The 17626-nt window shown below is 33.3% G+C and overlaps 1 protein-coding gene across 1 annotated transcript in view; it reads left to right on the forward strand.

Annotated features, from left to right (window-relative positions):
* Positions 1–251: 251 nt before the first annotated feature.
* The window catches only part of LOC117118478 (kinesin-like protein KIF19), a 39991-nt gene continuing 22616 nt past the window's right edge, over positions 252–17626 (forward strand). Inside the window, exons 1-4 of the mRNA XM_033263079.1 lie at positions 252–569; positions 2393–2570; positions 4106–4186; positions 15015–15125. Coding sequence (XP_033118970.1) covers positions 2529–2570; positions 4106–4186; positions 15015–15125 — 234 coding nt within the window. The 5' untranslated portion in view covers positions 252–569; positions 2393–2528. The remainder of the gene's footprint in view (positions 570–2392; positions 2571–4105; positions 4187–15014; positions 15126–17626) is intronic.

Raw genomic sequence — 17626 nt, forward strand, 5'->3', positions numbered from 1 at the left:
CCTATCCCCCCACCTTCGTAGCGCCGCCAATGCTTCCTCTACTTCCTCTATAAAGGCGTGGATACATCTTTACAGAAGCAATTACTTGGATCTGTTTACCCTTTCACAAAAGGAAAGGGTTGTTGACGCGTTAATGAATTGGTTTACACGTCGCCAAGCAACCATTTTTCCAAATGGAATGACCCATACGAACGAGCTACCATTTAGTCCGCGAAAGAGTAGCAAAATGTTACTTCGATTCACGTTGATAAATTGATTGAAAAGACAAACTATTGACATGATACATGTGTGTTCAGATCTTCAAGCAATGTATTCGTAATAGTTTGGCAATTTGTAGATTATTTTGGAACTATTTTTTAAGAAACAATGAAAATGAACTAAGTAGAGTTAGGATTGGTGGCGCACTGTCAAGAACGACAGACAGATTTAGAGAAGAACATCTTTTTGGTGGTGGTGTGGGTAGCTGCAAAGATAATAAGTGACAGTGTGTTGATAAGGAGTGCTTCTGAACATGCTTATTTTGGAAGTTTTGATTTTATTCGGTTTTTCCTCATTCTAAGTATTAATAGGTATGTAACTGTGTGACTATGCATATAAAAAGCTGTTATTATTAGACCCAATTCCTTGCTAATTAGCGTTCTTCTGATTAGAGAGGCCTAGGCTTAGTAGAAAGAGGCCCCCTACCGTCTTCTTATTCCCTAGAGTTGGTGAGCAACCGACTGTGCACACGTCAAACAAGTGCCTAGGAATGAGGATTGGACTGTCAATTGATAGAAAGTGTGGTTAAATCTAGACATCTAGGCCAGTATACTACTGCATGATTGAACGTGTGTAGTAGGATTTGCATGGATCACAAAATGCGTTTTGGTAGGCATGGCATCATTGAATATTTTTATGCAATTTAGTTGATTTAAAACAAGGAATCAATACAATCACAAATCTGCATTACTGAAAGCAACATCATGGATTGTTAGTTTAGGCCAACTTATTCAGTTGAACTGCTTTACTTTATGACGTAAATGCACTAAGACAGTTCGAGTCTGGTAATTCGTAGGTTATTTTGGGACTATTTTTAAGAAACTTGGTAGCACAAGTGTGGGAATTTATGGAAGAGTTTCATTATGTATAGGGTATATTTGCAAGGACTTGGTAGCACAAGTGTGGGAAATACCTACGTAAAATTGGTAGTTAAAGCTCCTGCTCTGTCCCGTATCAAAGTAGCATACTGTAATTTTTCACACGATTTTAGCGAAGATTTTTTGCCAACCTCCGTGCTAAACCTCTAAACCTACCGTTGATACATAGCCACGAACAGTAGGGATCGCAAACATACAGAACTGTGGTCTTATTCGCCATCGGGAACCAGTGAAAGTTTAATTTGGTAGGTTACATGCCATAATAGTAGTTCAAGCGACACCGGATTTTGATAAAAGTTCCTAATAATTTTCAGTAAAATAGGTAGCGCAAGTGTCTCATGTCTTAGAGTGGCTGCTGCCCCCCCCCCAACGTAAGGTTGGTATACAAGTGAGCTCCCCGGGGGTTGAAGTGATATACTGTATGTGGCAAGACAAGCCAAACCACAGTCCCTTGTCGCAAATCGTTTCAGAGAAAATGGCCAAAACATTTTTACTCTTTAACCCTGTATTAATTAATAACTCAAAATCAAATTTTTTTACGACAAGTGACTGGTTTGGCTTGTCTTTGCTGCATAGATTTTTAATTTTTTTCTTTATATTTGAGGTATTATGATGTACGCTGTAAAGTTGTTTGTTGTGAAATTATAAATAAAATAAAAATTACCTTAAATAGGATTACCAAAAAATTAAACAAATCATTTTCAAGTGATTCTCTGAGTTATACGAATTATAATTGAAATTCAGCATATTTTACAAGATATAACAGCTTTAGTAATTGGTGGGGAGGGGGACAGGGAGGGGTTTAAATTAGAAAACTAAATGATGCTAGGTATAATAAGATAAATAGGAGTGTGGTGTCGATGCATATTTGCATCCGATAACCATCAGCTGAGTTGAAACCCTGAAGGCATATTTTGGGAATTTTTATAACTTTGGACCAAGATAGAAGTCATGTTCAGATTCATCAATCCAGGTAACAGGGAGTTTAGTAATATAAATTCCAGACATATTTCGGTACCATGAACTTTATCCACACAGCAGGTCAAAAACATACATGTTCTGTAATTGGCATGGCATAGTGTGTTGTTGCATTATGCTATAAATACGGTAATTATTAATTTAGATTTTTTTTCTTATATTGTTGATGCTGCCATTCTTCATAGCCTTGTCTGCAAATGAACCAATGAATGATTTGATTTACAGTAATTGCATAATGCTAGTCTACTGTAATAGCCACTGGTACATCTTTCTTTCAGAACATGTAGCATTGCTGTCAAATCATATTTCAGAACATTGCCACCTTATCAGATAATTGGATTATTAACCAAAAGGCCGATGCCAACGTTGTAGTGATGGCTTAGCCAGCAGAAAGTGGGGTTGGTGAACATCACCATGGCAATAAAGAACTCGGAATGGAAGGACATGCAATTTACGGTATGAACAGATTTTGCTGTATTTTCCTCGTGAAAACGCTTGTTTTGCATTTTATCATGAAATATGAGGATTGATCATTCATGGTTTTAATAGTGTAAATCACATACATCACAATAATTATAAACAAAACATCACATTGGAATTAGTTAATGTAAGAAGTTCACAATTAAAATAATCACAAGCCAATTGCAATTAAGATTATGCAATTACTAATACAGTTCATAGAAATGGTATTTTTTTAATACATCTTCAAATTTGTGAGAAAAATATTTTCTCATAATTTTTAATTGGAAGTTAATGACTTAAATAATCTTAAAAATTTAAAATTTTTCGTGAGTTTTAATTCAGCATCCAGGGAATAGATAAATAACAAGAGATTGATAATTTGTTCCAACACCACAGATTTACCAATGAAACCAATCTGGCAGTGCAAATATTATACTGTGTGAATGATGATATTCTCCCATACTCTGTTTGCTTAGATATGTACCACATGGTTTTATCATTTACACTATCTTTTATTAACTAATGTTGCTTGCTTTTCTTAATATTTGTATATCTAATGTGCTTTATCATTTACAGTACCATAACTTGTATCAATGATTTGTGATTTTAATATTGAAAAAAAATCTTGAATTTTGGACATACAGATAGTTCGATCTTGCATAGTATCTCTTTTATTTGCACAAGTTACGATAATTTTTTTGTTTACTTCTCTTTAATGGTTCTATATCTAGTGGTCTAGTATGCTTTATCAGTATAGTACCATCATTTTCATTGGCTTGTGATTATAAAATGTAAAGAATCTTCAATTTTGAACCTACGTTTCACAGCTTTACAATATATGATTTTTTTTATTTAACCTTTTTGAATGTTTGATATGCTTTGGTGTGTGCTTTATCAATACTGTATTGGTTTGTGATTCTAATATTTATTTTAAAGAATCTTGAATTTTGAACTCTCAGTAACAGGAGGCATAGGTTAATTTTAGTCATGACTAAAGTTAAATGCTTTGCATTCATTTTTGTACCTTTATTAAAGTGCATAATGTATCCACTACTACTGTAGACAATATATGTATAATAATTCAATAAAGTTTAATTGAAGTTAAATTGCTGACCACTGTTTTTAACAGTGGTCTTAAATTGCAGAAAACGATGCAATGGTCTTGTTTCCCTGCCCTAGTCTGTTTTTGTGGGTTTGTTTTTTTTTTTGTTTTTTTTTTGTTTTTTGGCTAATTTTAGGATTCTCTCTTCTTGTTTTTTCTCTGTTCTTTAAATATTCTGCATCATTTTGTCTGCTATTTCTTTATACATTCATCTTACCTTTTCTTTACTTGGACATGGCGCTTATAAATCGACCTATTTTTATTAGTATTATTATTATAATTATTATTGTTATTATTATTATTATTAATAGCTATTATTATTATTATTATTGTTATTATTATTATTATTATTATTATTGTTATTAATATTATTATTTTAAAAAATAATGTATTCATAAAATATATTTTTTTTAAATTTTCCAAATAGGTTGTTGTCCGCATCCGTCCGTTGATGCCATCAGAAATAGAGGGTGGTGCATCCATAATTGCGCATACCATTGAATCAAATGTAAGTAATTTTAAGCACCTTTCTTAGTTGTTTTGAAGTATGCATTTCCCAGTTACCTTATAAAATTGTCTCCATCTTTCCAATATCTTATCAATATAGAACTGTAAATAATCAATAATAAATCATAGCACAATTTGACAATAGCTTACTACAAGCTTTCTTCCATGTTATTAACATGACTTTGTCGGGCTATTTGAGCATCGGTTATTTTGTGCATTGCTTGAACAACGCCCTCTGGTGCTAGCTCTCTTCCTGTCAGGATTGGTTCAAGGGGCCCCCGTCTTTCAGGTTGAAGGAGTTGGTCAAAGAATAAAGATATGTGAATGCTTGTATGTTGTTCCATTTTTGTTTCCTTATTGAGATTGTCTCCATGGTTGTTCTTTTTATTCCATTTTGATTATTTTGGTGTTGTCCCAGTTCGGGACGTGGCCAAGATCCACCATATGGTCGGTCAGTGAGGCTGATTAATAACATCGACAAAAGCTCGCAGTAAGTTTACATCAAATTGTGCTTGGTTTATTATCGATTAAAAAGTTCTACAATCATTATAAGCAAACCAGATGAAAATATTCAAGTTCTTATTTTTGTTGTTTTTATCGATACATCATCATCATCATTATCACTATTAATATGCATAAACGTCAAAAGAGAATATGAGCACTGCGTTGGTGGGCAGTCAATTTATTTTTACCAGGTTTAGATATCAAATAAGAGTACCACATACTCAGGCATTAAATTTGTCAAAGATGGGAGCAGGTCAGCTCAATCGGATAAACTAGGGGTAACCAATATGTGTGCGCTGAAACGTGGACATCTCTTGCTCCCTGGTTCTAATCCCATTGCATTATGGCCCATGTGCATATTAAAGAATGCAGTATACACTTCTCAGTAAAGAGGAGGGGATTACCTCCCATTGTACTCCCTAATCAACACCATAAGGACCCCAATCTCTTGGTGTTTAAACTGAATATATACATCCATTCAATGTTGTAATTCGGTGTAAAGTTAGGTATTACACAGACAGATGGTATCTGAGAAGAACGGACACTTTTCATTGTTGTATTAGTTCTTGATGATAAATTGCTTCGTAACATCCTAGTATATTGGATGGAAGGAATGAGTTGACGAAGCTGTTGATACAATTATTTAGTTCTTACAAATCACCTTTGGGAATAGGAATTGCTGTACATGTCTGTGTTTATTAACGAAAATGCAAATACTTCATTTTTTGGCCTCGCCAATTACGGATTTTATCAACGATTCCCTTAGTAATGGAATTGTACCTGATGAAATGAAATGTGCCCTGGTAAAACCTCTACTGAAAAAGGCTTCTGGATCCTAACATGTTGAACAACTATCGTCCTATATGTAATATTTCGTTTATTTCAAAAATTTTGGAACGTGTTGTTGAATCCAGAATGAAAATGCATTTAAATGAATTCTCCTTATATGAACAATTCCAATCGTCATATCGAATGGCACACAGTACGGAAACGGCTCTTTTGCGTGTGACTAATGATATGCTATGTACCATTGATAGCCCTAAAGAATCTGTTGCTCTTTTGTTATTAGATCTTTTGTCTGCTTTTGACACGGTAAACCATAATGTTCTTATCAGTCGCCTGAAAACAAGCTTCGGGCTTAGCAGCACAGTTACGGTATCAATTGGTTTAAATCGTATCTAAGTAATCGTAAGCAGAATGTTATCATTGGTAACTCACTTTCTAAGCAACTGTCAGCAATTTACACTGGTGTCCCGGAAGGTTCCGTCTTAGGATCATCATTATTTTCTATGTACACGCGCCCATTAGGCGAACTGATTAAACAACACGGTGTAAATTATCATTTTTATGCTGACGACACTCAAATTTATATGTCTATCTCTAACAAATATCATTCATAATCTGGCTGAAGGTGTTCTTGAAAATTGTTTATCTGATATTAGGAATTGGATGACTTGTAACTACTTGCACTTAAATTCTTTGAAGACCGAATTTCTAATGTTGTCATCTCAACAATTTCATAACAATTTAAAGTTCAATTAATGAAATTAAGATTGGTAACAATTTAATTGAGATATCGTCTTGTGCTCGAAACCTTGGGGTTGTGATTGATTCAAAGCTTTCTATGACCAATCACATTTCCAATATTTGCAGGTCGTCCTACTCTTGCACTTAAAATCTTTGAAGACTGAGTTTCTAATGTTGTCATCTCAACAATTTAAGTTCAATTAATGAAATTAAGATTGGTGACAATTTAATTGAGATATCGTATTGTGCTCGAAACCTTGGGGTTGTAATTGATTCAAAGCTTTCTATGACCAATCACATTTCCAATATTTGCAGGTCGTCCTACTCTTATCTTAAAAGTATTAGCAGTATACGGAAATCGCTTTCTCAATCTGATACTGAAAAACTAGTTCATGCATTTATTTCGTCTAGATTAGTTGTTGCCTGCTGGACTTCCAGCATATAAACGTAAACCACTTATTCATGTTCAGAATGCAGCTGTTAGGCTTGTAACAAGAACACGTAAATATGATCATATTACTGACATACACATTAGACTTCATTGGTTACCGATGCCACAAAGGATTGAATTTAAATTGCTAATAATTGTTGCTACATGGTGTAGCACCACAATATTTATCTGAACTAATTGAGTGGCACACTCCAAAACGAAACCTTCGTTCGGGATTTTAGTTTTTTGCAAAGGTGAAATCTGTTAACTGCGATCTGATGGTAAAAATTCTAAAGTAGCATTTAAAGACCGTGCTTTTGAGAATATTGGTCCTCAGCTTTTGAACACTTTACCCCTTTATATTAGATCTTGTACTACCATTGATGTTTTCAAGTCTCATTTGAAAACACATTTATTTAAAAAGAGATTTAATGTTAAACTCTTTGTAGGTCAGGTATATTCAACTTGTAGTTCAGCTTCATGAAACTTGATGTACAACTGTATATTCTTGCATTTTAAAAGCTCTTTATTTTAAATTTAAGACACATGATGTACTGCAGGTTTTTTTTCGGCATTTTTAACCTTTTGAATTAAATTTTGATGGTTTGGTAGAGTTGCCTTGTCTTTTTCTTTTACAAAATACAAAAAAATTCAGTGTTTTATCGTTCTATTTCGTGTATTTCAATGTAGATTTTTGACGTGTTAAATGGTATTGTGATTTTTTTTTATGATTATTGGTTTCAAACATTTCTATTAGCTTTTAATGTATATTTCTTTATGTATGTTTAAAGTGTATGTTGGTCTATGAATATTTTAAAATTCTGTACAGCGCCGATGAACATTTTTAATGGATATTGTTTTGCGCTTTATTAAATGAAGTTATTATTATTATTATTTATTGGTAAAACTTGCAATGGAACCTTGAATCAAGCCAAGGTACCGTAATCCAATTTGTTCCTAATTGTTGTTGGTTTGTTGATGCATGATGGATTCACTTACCTGCGGACTTTACTTGACGTTTTTCCTGATTGATTGTTCGCACTAGGTCAGTTGCGGAACAAACGCATCCTGCATACACAATGTCGTGTCTGCTGAAGCATGGATGCTTTGACGTCATATATTTTCATAGAGAGTATGCAATTACAAAAGACTTTGAAACAGATGTTGATCTGTTGAGGAATTTTTTATCTGAATCTTGACTTATTGTAGTTAGCTTGCAGTTGTCCTCAGTGTGTGTACTGAACCGTGAAGATCTTTTGGCCTCTGATTCAAGTCCATCTGCAGAATGCGTGTTCTTTTTTGGAGGACATGTCTGCCTATTTATTCTTCCTGGTTCACCCCACACGATTGTAATGTTTTTTTGTGTCGGTTCTCTTGTGCGCAAATTATTATGAAAATGCAGGAATGATTTTTAAAAAATTATAACCTACAGTGGACTACAATACACGACTAAAGTAAATAGAAATTCTTTTGTTATAATTTTGTCTTTCAGTAAATGAAAATAACGTTTATAGAATATGTATAATAAAGTATTTTATGAAGGCCTTTAAAACATTATGTTGTTTGTGAAAAATGATAATTTTTTTTTAATGTATTCAATGCTATAATAATAATATAATAATTCTGAATTTATATAGAACATAAAAACTTTGAACGTTGCAATGTAGAACAGTTTATGAGATAGATATGGAAAATTCTGTTTCCTCAAGCTGTTGAATTTGACAAACAAACCAAACAGGGATGAAGATTATGGGTCACATTTCTTGGTTTCTCAATAATTTAACCATGGAGGTATTATAGAGAAGGAGATCACTCGGCGACAAACCCATGTGTTCCCCGTTTTTTGAATCGCGCGCGGGCGTATTACCCTATAATTCACATTTTTTCTTTGGAAACAACTTGGCAACGACATGCATTTATACGCTTCCAGCAGAGCAGTTGTGCAATAAAGCGTTTGATTTTAACCCATTAAATATCTTTATAATGAACAGTGTTCCCCTGATTAGATTTTTTCGTATGTAGTGCGCATCGAGAAAAGAAGGTGCTCTCCATTTCGCCATTTTCAATTTTTTGGTAAACTATGCCTGCTGAAAATTTGATGGCGGGGACACTTGGGACTTCAAAGGCATCGCACAAACTTTCTTCACGCGCTGCAGCAGCTTTGATCTTGGTTCATTTGCATAGCACTATGTGCACGTAGCTTTTTCGAGTGATCTCCTTCTCAATAATACCTCCATGATTTAACCAAAGTTCCTGAAAGATAATTTTCCTGGACATTAAACCTATTTACATATGGGTCTAGACCTAATGATAAATTTCTGTAGTATTTTTGTGTATTTTGTCTGTAATTAGGCTGATTTTCTTTTAGTGGTTCTCTTTTATGGAAACAAATTGTAACGTTTAACCTACTAGAAGGTAAGCGAGCGAAGCGAACGCACCCTCTAGTTTAGGATGATTTATTATTCAACAGTAATAATAATAATTTATTTTAAGATATGATTAATTTCAAAGCGAATAATTGTTATTTCATTTTAATTGTTGTTGTCCTTATTACTTTATTACCTTTATTTTCTTTTTTCCAGAACTTTTGATTTCTTCCTTTTTCCTTTCTTTTCATACATTCCTGTCTTTCTCTTCCTTTATAATTTCTTTATTCCCGTTCTTTAGCCTTCTATATTTGCATTTGCTATGAACGTGTCTGCTTTTTGTTTTTTAATTTTCCCTTTATACGTTAGGGAGTTGGATGACTTTGAACACTTAATGCTGTGTAACAAAGTCTCTTTATGAAGCTTCAGAAATGGAGAACTCATCATTGATGACCTTTGACACATTTATACAAAATTTCCTTATGTACTGTATAAAGCTTGGGGAATGGAGAGCTGATCATTTGTGACCCTTCACATTCTGTAACCTAGTTCCGTCATGAGGCTGGAGAGTGGACACCCAATACTTTTTATAACCAGCCCATGAAATTAGGAAAACATTTAATAGGTCGGCAAAGTTTGCCACACTTAAATTCCCGAGATCACAATCTCTGCAGTTTTTTAACAATTAGGCATATAGTAATATTTATAATACAATTGATTCACCCAAGGGTATTTTTCGTCGATGCTGTGCAGAGCCATAAAGTAAAAATGGAAGGAATATAAAAATGTCAAAGTGAAAATTATACCCACATTTAAACAAAAGGTAGATAAGTAGTGAAAAAAAAAATGGATGAAAAATAATAATTATAATAATAATATGAGGGGGAAAAAACATAAAAATCTAATCCTCATAATTATTGAAAGTAGATGCAGTGTACACATAGCCTACTATATTTTATATTAGTTATTCTATTGAATTTTTTGTTGTAAATAATTTATGCTTTTGTGTAATATAATTACTATTGACTGTAGTAGTTTAATGAATGTATAATAGCATGAAAGAAGAAAAGAAAAGATACTAAAAAATCCATCTTCTCATTTGGTGAGCACTACAGCGCAGTGCTGTCTTGTAGATTGTCATTAAAAAACAATTTGTCGCATTACATTCTTCATGGAATTGCATTGGCAGTGTGTGTTTTGACTTACGACCTATGGCCTCTAAGGCAAGTAGTCTTCTGACTTCTCCGCCCAATTAAGTCTATCCAGCATGAATTTATCTTTTGCGTAGGTTAAAAGTTTCCAACACGAATAAAATAGACGAGTGCTACTGGATAATGACAACTTGGTTTCTTCCTTCAAACAAGGTATCCATTCATAGAAGTCTTATGAAGATATGCCTATCCAATTGTTCGATCGAACCATAAATTTCAGTGCATATCAATGTTATATAATATAAAAAGAATAAAATGCCCCTCTCCCATCCCGTTTGAAAAATTCTGGATTCACCCCTGAACAATTACCTAAACTACAGACATTCAAACAATATATGGAAAGCAAAAGATAAACATTTTTGCCCTTTGTACAATGCTTGATTGAATGGCGTCCTATTTCTAAAATCCTTTCAGTAATTATCCCTGGGATAGTTAAACTTGAAGTGCATATTTTAACATAAGTATGCCGTTCATAATTAAATATTTTGTAGAAGAAATTCTCTGAATGAAAACTGAACAGTACAAGTTGTCCAAGGAACTCGAGATCAGTGGGAAGTTTTTTAAAATTTATTTTTACTTTAGACCTAAGCACAATTTTGAAGGCCTATGGCTAATCATGAGCTAGCTCCATGTAATTTTTCTGGTAATAATATTAATCATGTTGAGGAATAAAGTATAACAAAGTTGTTGCAACAAAAGCTTAATAAATATTATACAATTGGGCTAAAATCCAAAAACAGGCTGTATTAAATATAGCTTTAAAATTTATCTTAGAAGTATTTTTGACCGTATATTTTCAATTTATTGAGATGATTGAGCTTGGACAGAAAAACTATTTTGGCATACCGTAAATGCCCGAATAAGTACCGCTTTTAAATAAGCGCCAGACTAAACCTGATTTTTTTTAGCTAAGCGCCGCTGCTTAATAGAGAATATTATTTTGCCTTCTGTGTAATGAAACACTTTGAAAAAGAGGGTTTTAAATACAACAATATATACAGTGTTAAAAATGAATTTATAACACAATAAAGACAAAAGCATGCATTTCTTTATGTACATTTATTTACGACAGAGATTTAGGCGGAAAACCGAACTAGACCGTCCAAAATAGAAGCCAGCGAGCGTGGCCCTGAGTCAATCGGTGTGCCAAGTCCCCTTCCAAAATTTTTCTTTTTTAAATAGAAAAGTATGATCTTTACAGGGCATTTAAAGGTGTTTGAATGTTGGAATTGGGTCTTCAAAGGAATAGTGTCAAATTAGCTATTACAAAGATGTTTCAGTTAGAGACAGATTGCCCATGGCTACAATTGCTCACATAATGTTTCTAGGCTATGCAGATGCATCTTCATCTCTCGCCTAGTGTAAATTCTACTCCAGGTACTCCAAATCGAGAGGTAGGCTTAGACCTGCTGTATTTTGTTGACTAATAAACTTGTGACATTAGCAACATCTTCTTTCATGAATTAATTATAACCAGAGAGTTACGAACACCAACAATAGGCCTATGTCAGGGAACTGAATCTTAAGTATTGTATATGCAGACCCACGTGCATGTGTTGTGGGCAACTCAGAACCGTCGATTTTCCAGCGGGGTATAAATATTTTCAACACGACGTGTGCTGTAAGTGAACTTTTCACCGGGTAGGCATGGTTAAGCCTTACATTTTTGGGAATCCCCACCAAATATTGGTATGAAAACAACATACATTCAATCAATAAGTGTTGCTTTTATCAAACGTAAATATGATTTAGCTTTAGTTTAATGTTATGTAACATTAGATAGATTTGAAGAATATAAAAAATTTGCTAAAGGTAGGCTAGTCCGAGCTGATTGGGCCAAGCCATCCAAGCCATTACAGTAAAAGTGGCCATCCTAAATAATTGTTAGCCGTCCTAAAGACGACCAGACGGCTCGCTGGCTAAGCTTGTGATTTACGATGACGTAGGACCTATGATAGGCCTACTGAACTACAGGAATATGCAAGATAGGTAACATGGGAACGGGCATAGAAAGCGCCACGCCAATATTTTTTATAAGTACCACTCTCGAATTAGCACCACATTTTCTGAAGATCAAAAAAATAGTTCAATTAAAGCAGCTCCACTTCCTCTCGTCATTAAATGCTTTGTTTAATTAGGAAATTAAAAAAATAATTAATTAAAAAAAAGAGCCATAAATGCTTCAGTATTTATTACTCTATTTAGTAATATGCAAACAATGAGGTTATTATTTTTTATTAATGTTATTAAAATTATTATTTTTTTATGTTATCAAGGTGATACGAGGAGAGTTCTTGACAGTTAAAAGTTTGAAGAAGTTAAATTCATATACTGAAACCAATAATACGTACTTCGATGTTTCGATCTACTACCAGTTGAACTTCATCAGACACTGACGGATTCTAGTGCTAGTTGTTTTGTTTAAGTACCTGTTATTGGTTTCAGTATATGAATTTACCTTCTTCACTGTTTGGAAATAATTTAAAGAGTTAAAAGTTTCTTTTTATACTTTTTGGCAAACGTAAACAGTCTTTTGTCTAATGTGTTTTCTGATGTTTTTGTTGGCAAAATAAATGGTATGATATGTTATGATATATTATGTAATGAACATCCACATTGAACATGATATTTTAATAATAATTCCATGTTATAGAAGACAGCTATAAGTCATTTTAAAGATAATATTTCCAATGTGCATCAAGTTAATTGAATATTGAATGTGATAAATATAGAATCATAGTATGATGCATGTCATTACCATGGTGACACTTATGCTCTCATTACTAAGATATTATTTTCTCCAGATCAGCAGGCTTAATATACAAATTGAAGGTGAAGTTGATTTATAATGACATGAATTGTAGGTGGCCATTAAAAGATAATTTCCAAATACTTTATCAATTACTGTACACCACAGTAGTCATGGCGATATAGGTTTCAAAATTTGTTATCTTAAAAGACAATTTTCTTTTATATTCTACTAGTTCTATTAATTTTTTATGTAGGAAAAGTATTGATCATTAAAAATGTTTAAAAGCTTTTTATCATAGCATTTTCAACAGATTCGTTCATAAATATGACAGTTTCAGGATTTTTCTGTTAAAAAATATTTACTTCAACACATTCAACAGCATAACACCAGTTATACCTTGGCACATACTGCATTGTACTATACAGTTTGTCAAATCCATGTCTACTCTCTAGGATTGCTTGACGCCATTTGCTAATGATACAGTAGTCTGAGCAGACCGCGTCATTAAAAACAAGTTATTGCGTCGCCATTTAGCATTCTCCATGAAATTGTGTCGGTCCAGCATCATGGGCCAACAAAAAGAAAATACTAAAAATGGCCATTAAGTTTTCATTGGAAAATGGGGATCTTGCAACCCCCACCCAAGGCAGAAACTAGCCTATATAATACAAATGAAACGACAATTCAGTTCGATTTAACCTCAGTTCTCAAAGCTTATACCATCTCTAAAGTAGTGTATTAATAATAGGGAGGTTTTCGATTTGTTCAACAACGCAACACTAGAACAGAATCACTCGTGCGCGACCATCCTACCGGCCGTCCTAAGTTCTCTGCGTACGTAGATCTGGCCAAATTGCGTCAGACTAGAATCCACGCGACGAGGCGAACTTAACATTCTCGCATGTGCAGATGACTTTTAGTGATGTCATTACGTTTCTACGTCCTCTCGTCGCCGTACAGTCAAAAGCTCCCTAATATTAATTCACATACTGTAGACATGCATTCTGTAGTGTCAGCTATTTAGAAGGGCCTGCTGAGCAAATAATTATTCATGGTATTATTTTTTTAATTAGTCATAGTATTTATTTAAATATTCTTTGTGTGACCTCCAGTATTGACAAGATGTTGCATGCAAGCGTGACTATGAAAGATTTTCATTACAAAGACTGATCAGAAACTTTATTGAAAGATTTAGTATCTATGGGCCTCAATGGAAATAAGTTCTTTATATTTTAAAACTTGGTAACCCTAGGAATATGTCTGTTGTTTTTAACTATATCTGTTATATATCTTTATTTTTGTTTTGTATTTAAGCCCAAGAAATTTTTTTAAATTTTAATTCCTGATGAAATATGGACAATATCTTATAATAATTTGACTTGGATTTGACACAACCTCGAGACGCTTGAACATTATTACCCCCGGATCACTGGATCCAGCACATATGGAACACACACTCAAGCTCCATGGCTTTACAATATTAATTAACAAGAAAATATTTTTATCATTTCTATAGGAATAGCTTAGGCGAGACATTTTTTACCCCGTTTCGCTAAATTATTTTTTTTACAAGTTGGAAAAAAGATATAAATAAAATTTAGTCTTCTTATTTAGCAAATGGTTTTGCCAAAACCTTCAAGATTGAGAAGAAAAATTTAAAAATAAAATTTTATTGTTGAATGTAAACATTGTAGTAATGGGATGGTAAAATGTTTTAAAGTTAATATAATGAGGAAGAAATATACATCTTATTTTTGGAGATTTTAAGGCAGCGACGGGCGTAATGAAAATAAAGAAAAACTTATATTTTTTTCTGAAATTTCAATTTTTTACGTGGCGGCGGATGTGTTAATTGGCCAAAAATAAGATTTTATTTTTATTCAAAATAATCAACATTGGCAAGTGGCGGGTGTGCAAAAAGGTATAAAGAAAGTCTTACTTTACAATACAATAATTCTATCTTTGAAAGTAATGATTAATATCGAATCTGTTTATTTTACTTTAATTTTCTTTAACAGAAGTGATATTTTATTTTCCAGATGGTTGTGCTGATGGATCCAGTTGATGACCCTGACGACGTGCTCCGTGTCAATCGCTCTCGGGAAAAACAGTATGCTTTCGACGAAGCTTTTGATGTGAAATCTACACAGGTAAATAATTCTTTGAAATGTTACACAAAAAATATTAAAATATGATTATTTTTAAGTCAATTGTAGATAATCATCATATGCCAGTATTATGTTTAATTGAAGACCAGCACTGAGCATTATAATTTTTTAATTATTTCTTGTAGAAGAAATGATATTGATAATAATGATAGACGTTCGGAGCTTGTTATTCAAATTAAGCATGCTGTTTTATGGTGTAGTTTTTGCCGGTTTAATTACTATTGTACTACCATAATTAGACTGTGGAGTCTGCAATTCAAAAGCTTGTGAAAAGCATTTTGTCTAATTAACATTCATGATGTACAGTCCCTGCAGATAAATGAGAAATGATGAAAGGAAGATTGCCGTATCTTCTAGTGTTAAATTAATTGGATGGGTTGTTGTTATGGCAACCCAAACTAAACGGGTAATTGACAAAATAATAGTAATAAATAAAATAGTAGAAATTGAATTGTAGTTTCTTCTCTAGTCGATTGTTTACATAATTTAGTTCTTGTATCATTTTTTATTTATTTATTTATTTATTTCAGTATAAAAAACACACATCCATGACCGGTAGTTAAAAAACTGAAATGGCACGGTTACAAACACTTAATGAAAATTCAATTTAAAAAAAAAAAATTGCACACATTAAAACAAGAAATAGATAAAAACATTATTATAAAATTATGATAAATTCGATGCATCTATAAAATACTGTAAAAAAAGGTCATTGCATATCTAAAGTAGATAAAACGCTCTAAGATTCATTGTTTAAAATTGATATTATAGATGGAATACATGATTTTTTAAATCTTTCTGTCTTGCATTTCATTATTGAAAATTGTTTAGCATTTCTTAATGATGACCTACGATCCTCAGTGTTGTTGGGTAAAAGGTATCTAAATCTTTGGGATTCACGAATACTGTTAGCAAAGCGAGTAAGTGATTCGAAACGTCTGCAAGCAAGTGTATTAAGGTTAAGTCTAACTAAAGCCTCTGAGTACCTCGAATATATGCATGAAAACCAATAATTATTTTACACACTCTTTTTTGAAATTTTTCAATCTGGTTAGATTGTTTAGCTGTTAAACTAGAATGCCACACAGGTAGTGTGTGTTTTATTCAGCAATAATGTTGAAAATCAAATTGGATTTATTATTAAATTCTATAAGTTCTGTCTAGACTGTTGAATTTTCTTTGACAATGAACTGTTTTATGCCCATATTTAGTCATGATGTGCCTATATATGGTCATGATGTGATGTCATCATGACCATATTTAGGCATGTCACATGTTTATGTCAAATAAAAAATTGATAGTTTGAACATTGTTTTAGCTACCGACATAGTAGCTACCATAGACCTAACCCTCAAAACTGCAGACCGAGTCACAAGACCACTCATTTTCAGGTCGTAGAGGAGAAACTGTACGTAAGAATACAAATTGGTTTAAAGTGAAGCAGTGATTGGTTCCAGCTCATGGAAATAAAACCTGTATGAAATTTTTCATTTGGGTCATTCCATGCCAATTCAACGTGGCCGCGGAAGTCACCATCTCAGATTTTGTTTAAATTTTCAGGGTTTGTTGTAACTTCAGTAACTAAGAAAAATCCAAATTTTTAGCTCAATCGGACCAATACTTTTCGAGATACCGGTGTAGAGCCGCCGACGACGTTGTTATTTGGATTCTTTGATTTTTGAAGTGTCATAACTTTTTTTCTAGGTCACCTACAAAGCTAAAAATCACAGTACTTGCTCAACTTTTGGAGTAGATTCAGATTCAAATAATTACTTAGAAAAACACTTTTCGAATTATGCTCTATCAAACATGGCTTCAGAATGAACGCGACAGAGCTTTCAGCTTATAACATTTTTGGAGGCTTCAATACGGTGCTTATTCGAGAGCGGCACTTATAAAATAATATTGGCGTGGGGCTTTTATCTCGCATATTCCTGTAGTTCAGTAGGCTTATCGTAGAGGAGGTCTTACTTCATCGTAAGTAAACGTTTAATAAAGAAATGCTTGCGTCGTCATTGTGTTACTTATATATTTAACACTATTATGTATGTGTAAATTGCATTTAATTGTATTTTGTATTGATTGTGCTGTGGCACTTAGCGTTAGGTGCAACGCTTATTCGAAAGCGGCGCTTATTCAAGTATACGGTATGGTCTGCAACATGACGTTGCTAAGTGGCCATTCATTGAGAGTAAAATATTCATGAACAAGTGGTTGCGATGATATGAACGAAAGTTTACATCCCACTGTGGTAACCAGATAGCGGGCTTTTTGAAGTAGTGAGCCAATCACTGAATCAGTGTTGGAGAAAGGTAATTAGGCATTGCAGTAGCTCTAATAGGGAATTCAATTATGTTGGTTGAATCATCTTTTTTTTTATATCTCTATGGTTTAACCTGCCTTTTAGCGTGATAGGCTGGCTAAATCAAATCAAAGGAAATTTTCACTGCAGGGAGGATATGCTTTGTCTCTTATACACATCT

The sequence above is a fragment of the Anneissia japonica genome, unplaced genomic scaffold (genome assembly GCF_011630105.1).
Source record: "Anneissia japonica isolate Jap-2015-1 unplaced genomic scaffold, ASM1163010v1 scaffold287869_len1821871_cov162, whole genome shotgun sequence".
NCBI lineage: Eukaryota > Metazoa > Echinodermata > Crinoidea > Comatulida > Comatulidae > Anneissia > Anneissia japonica.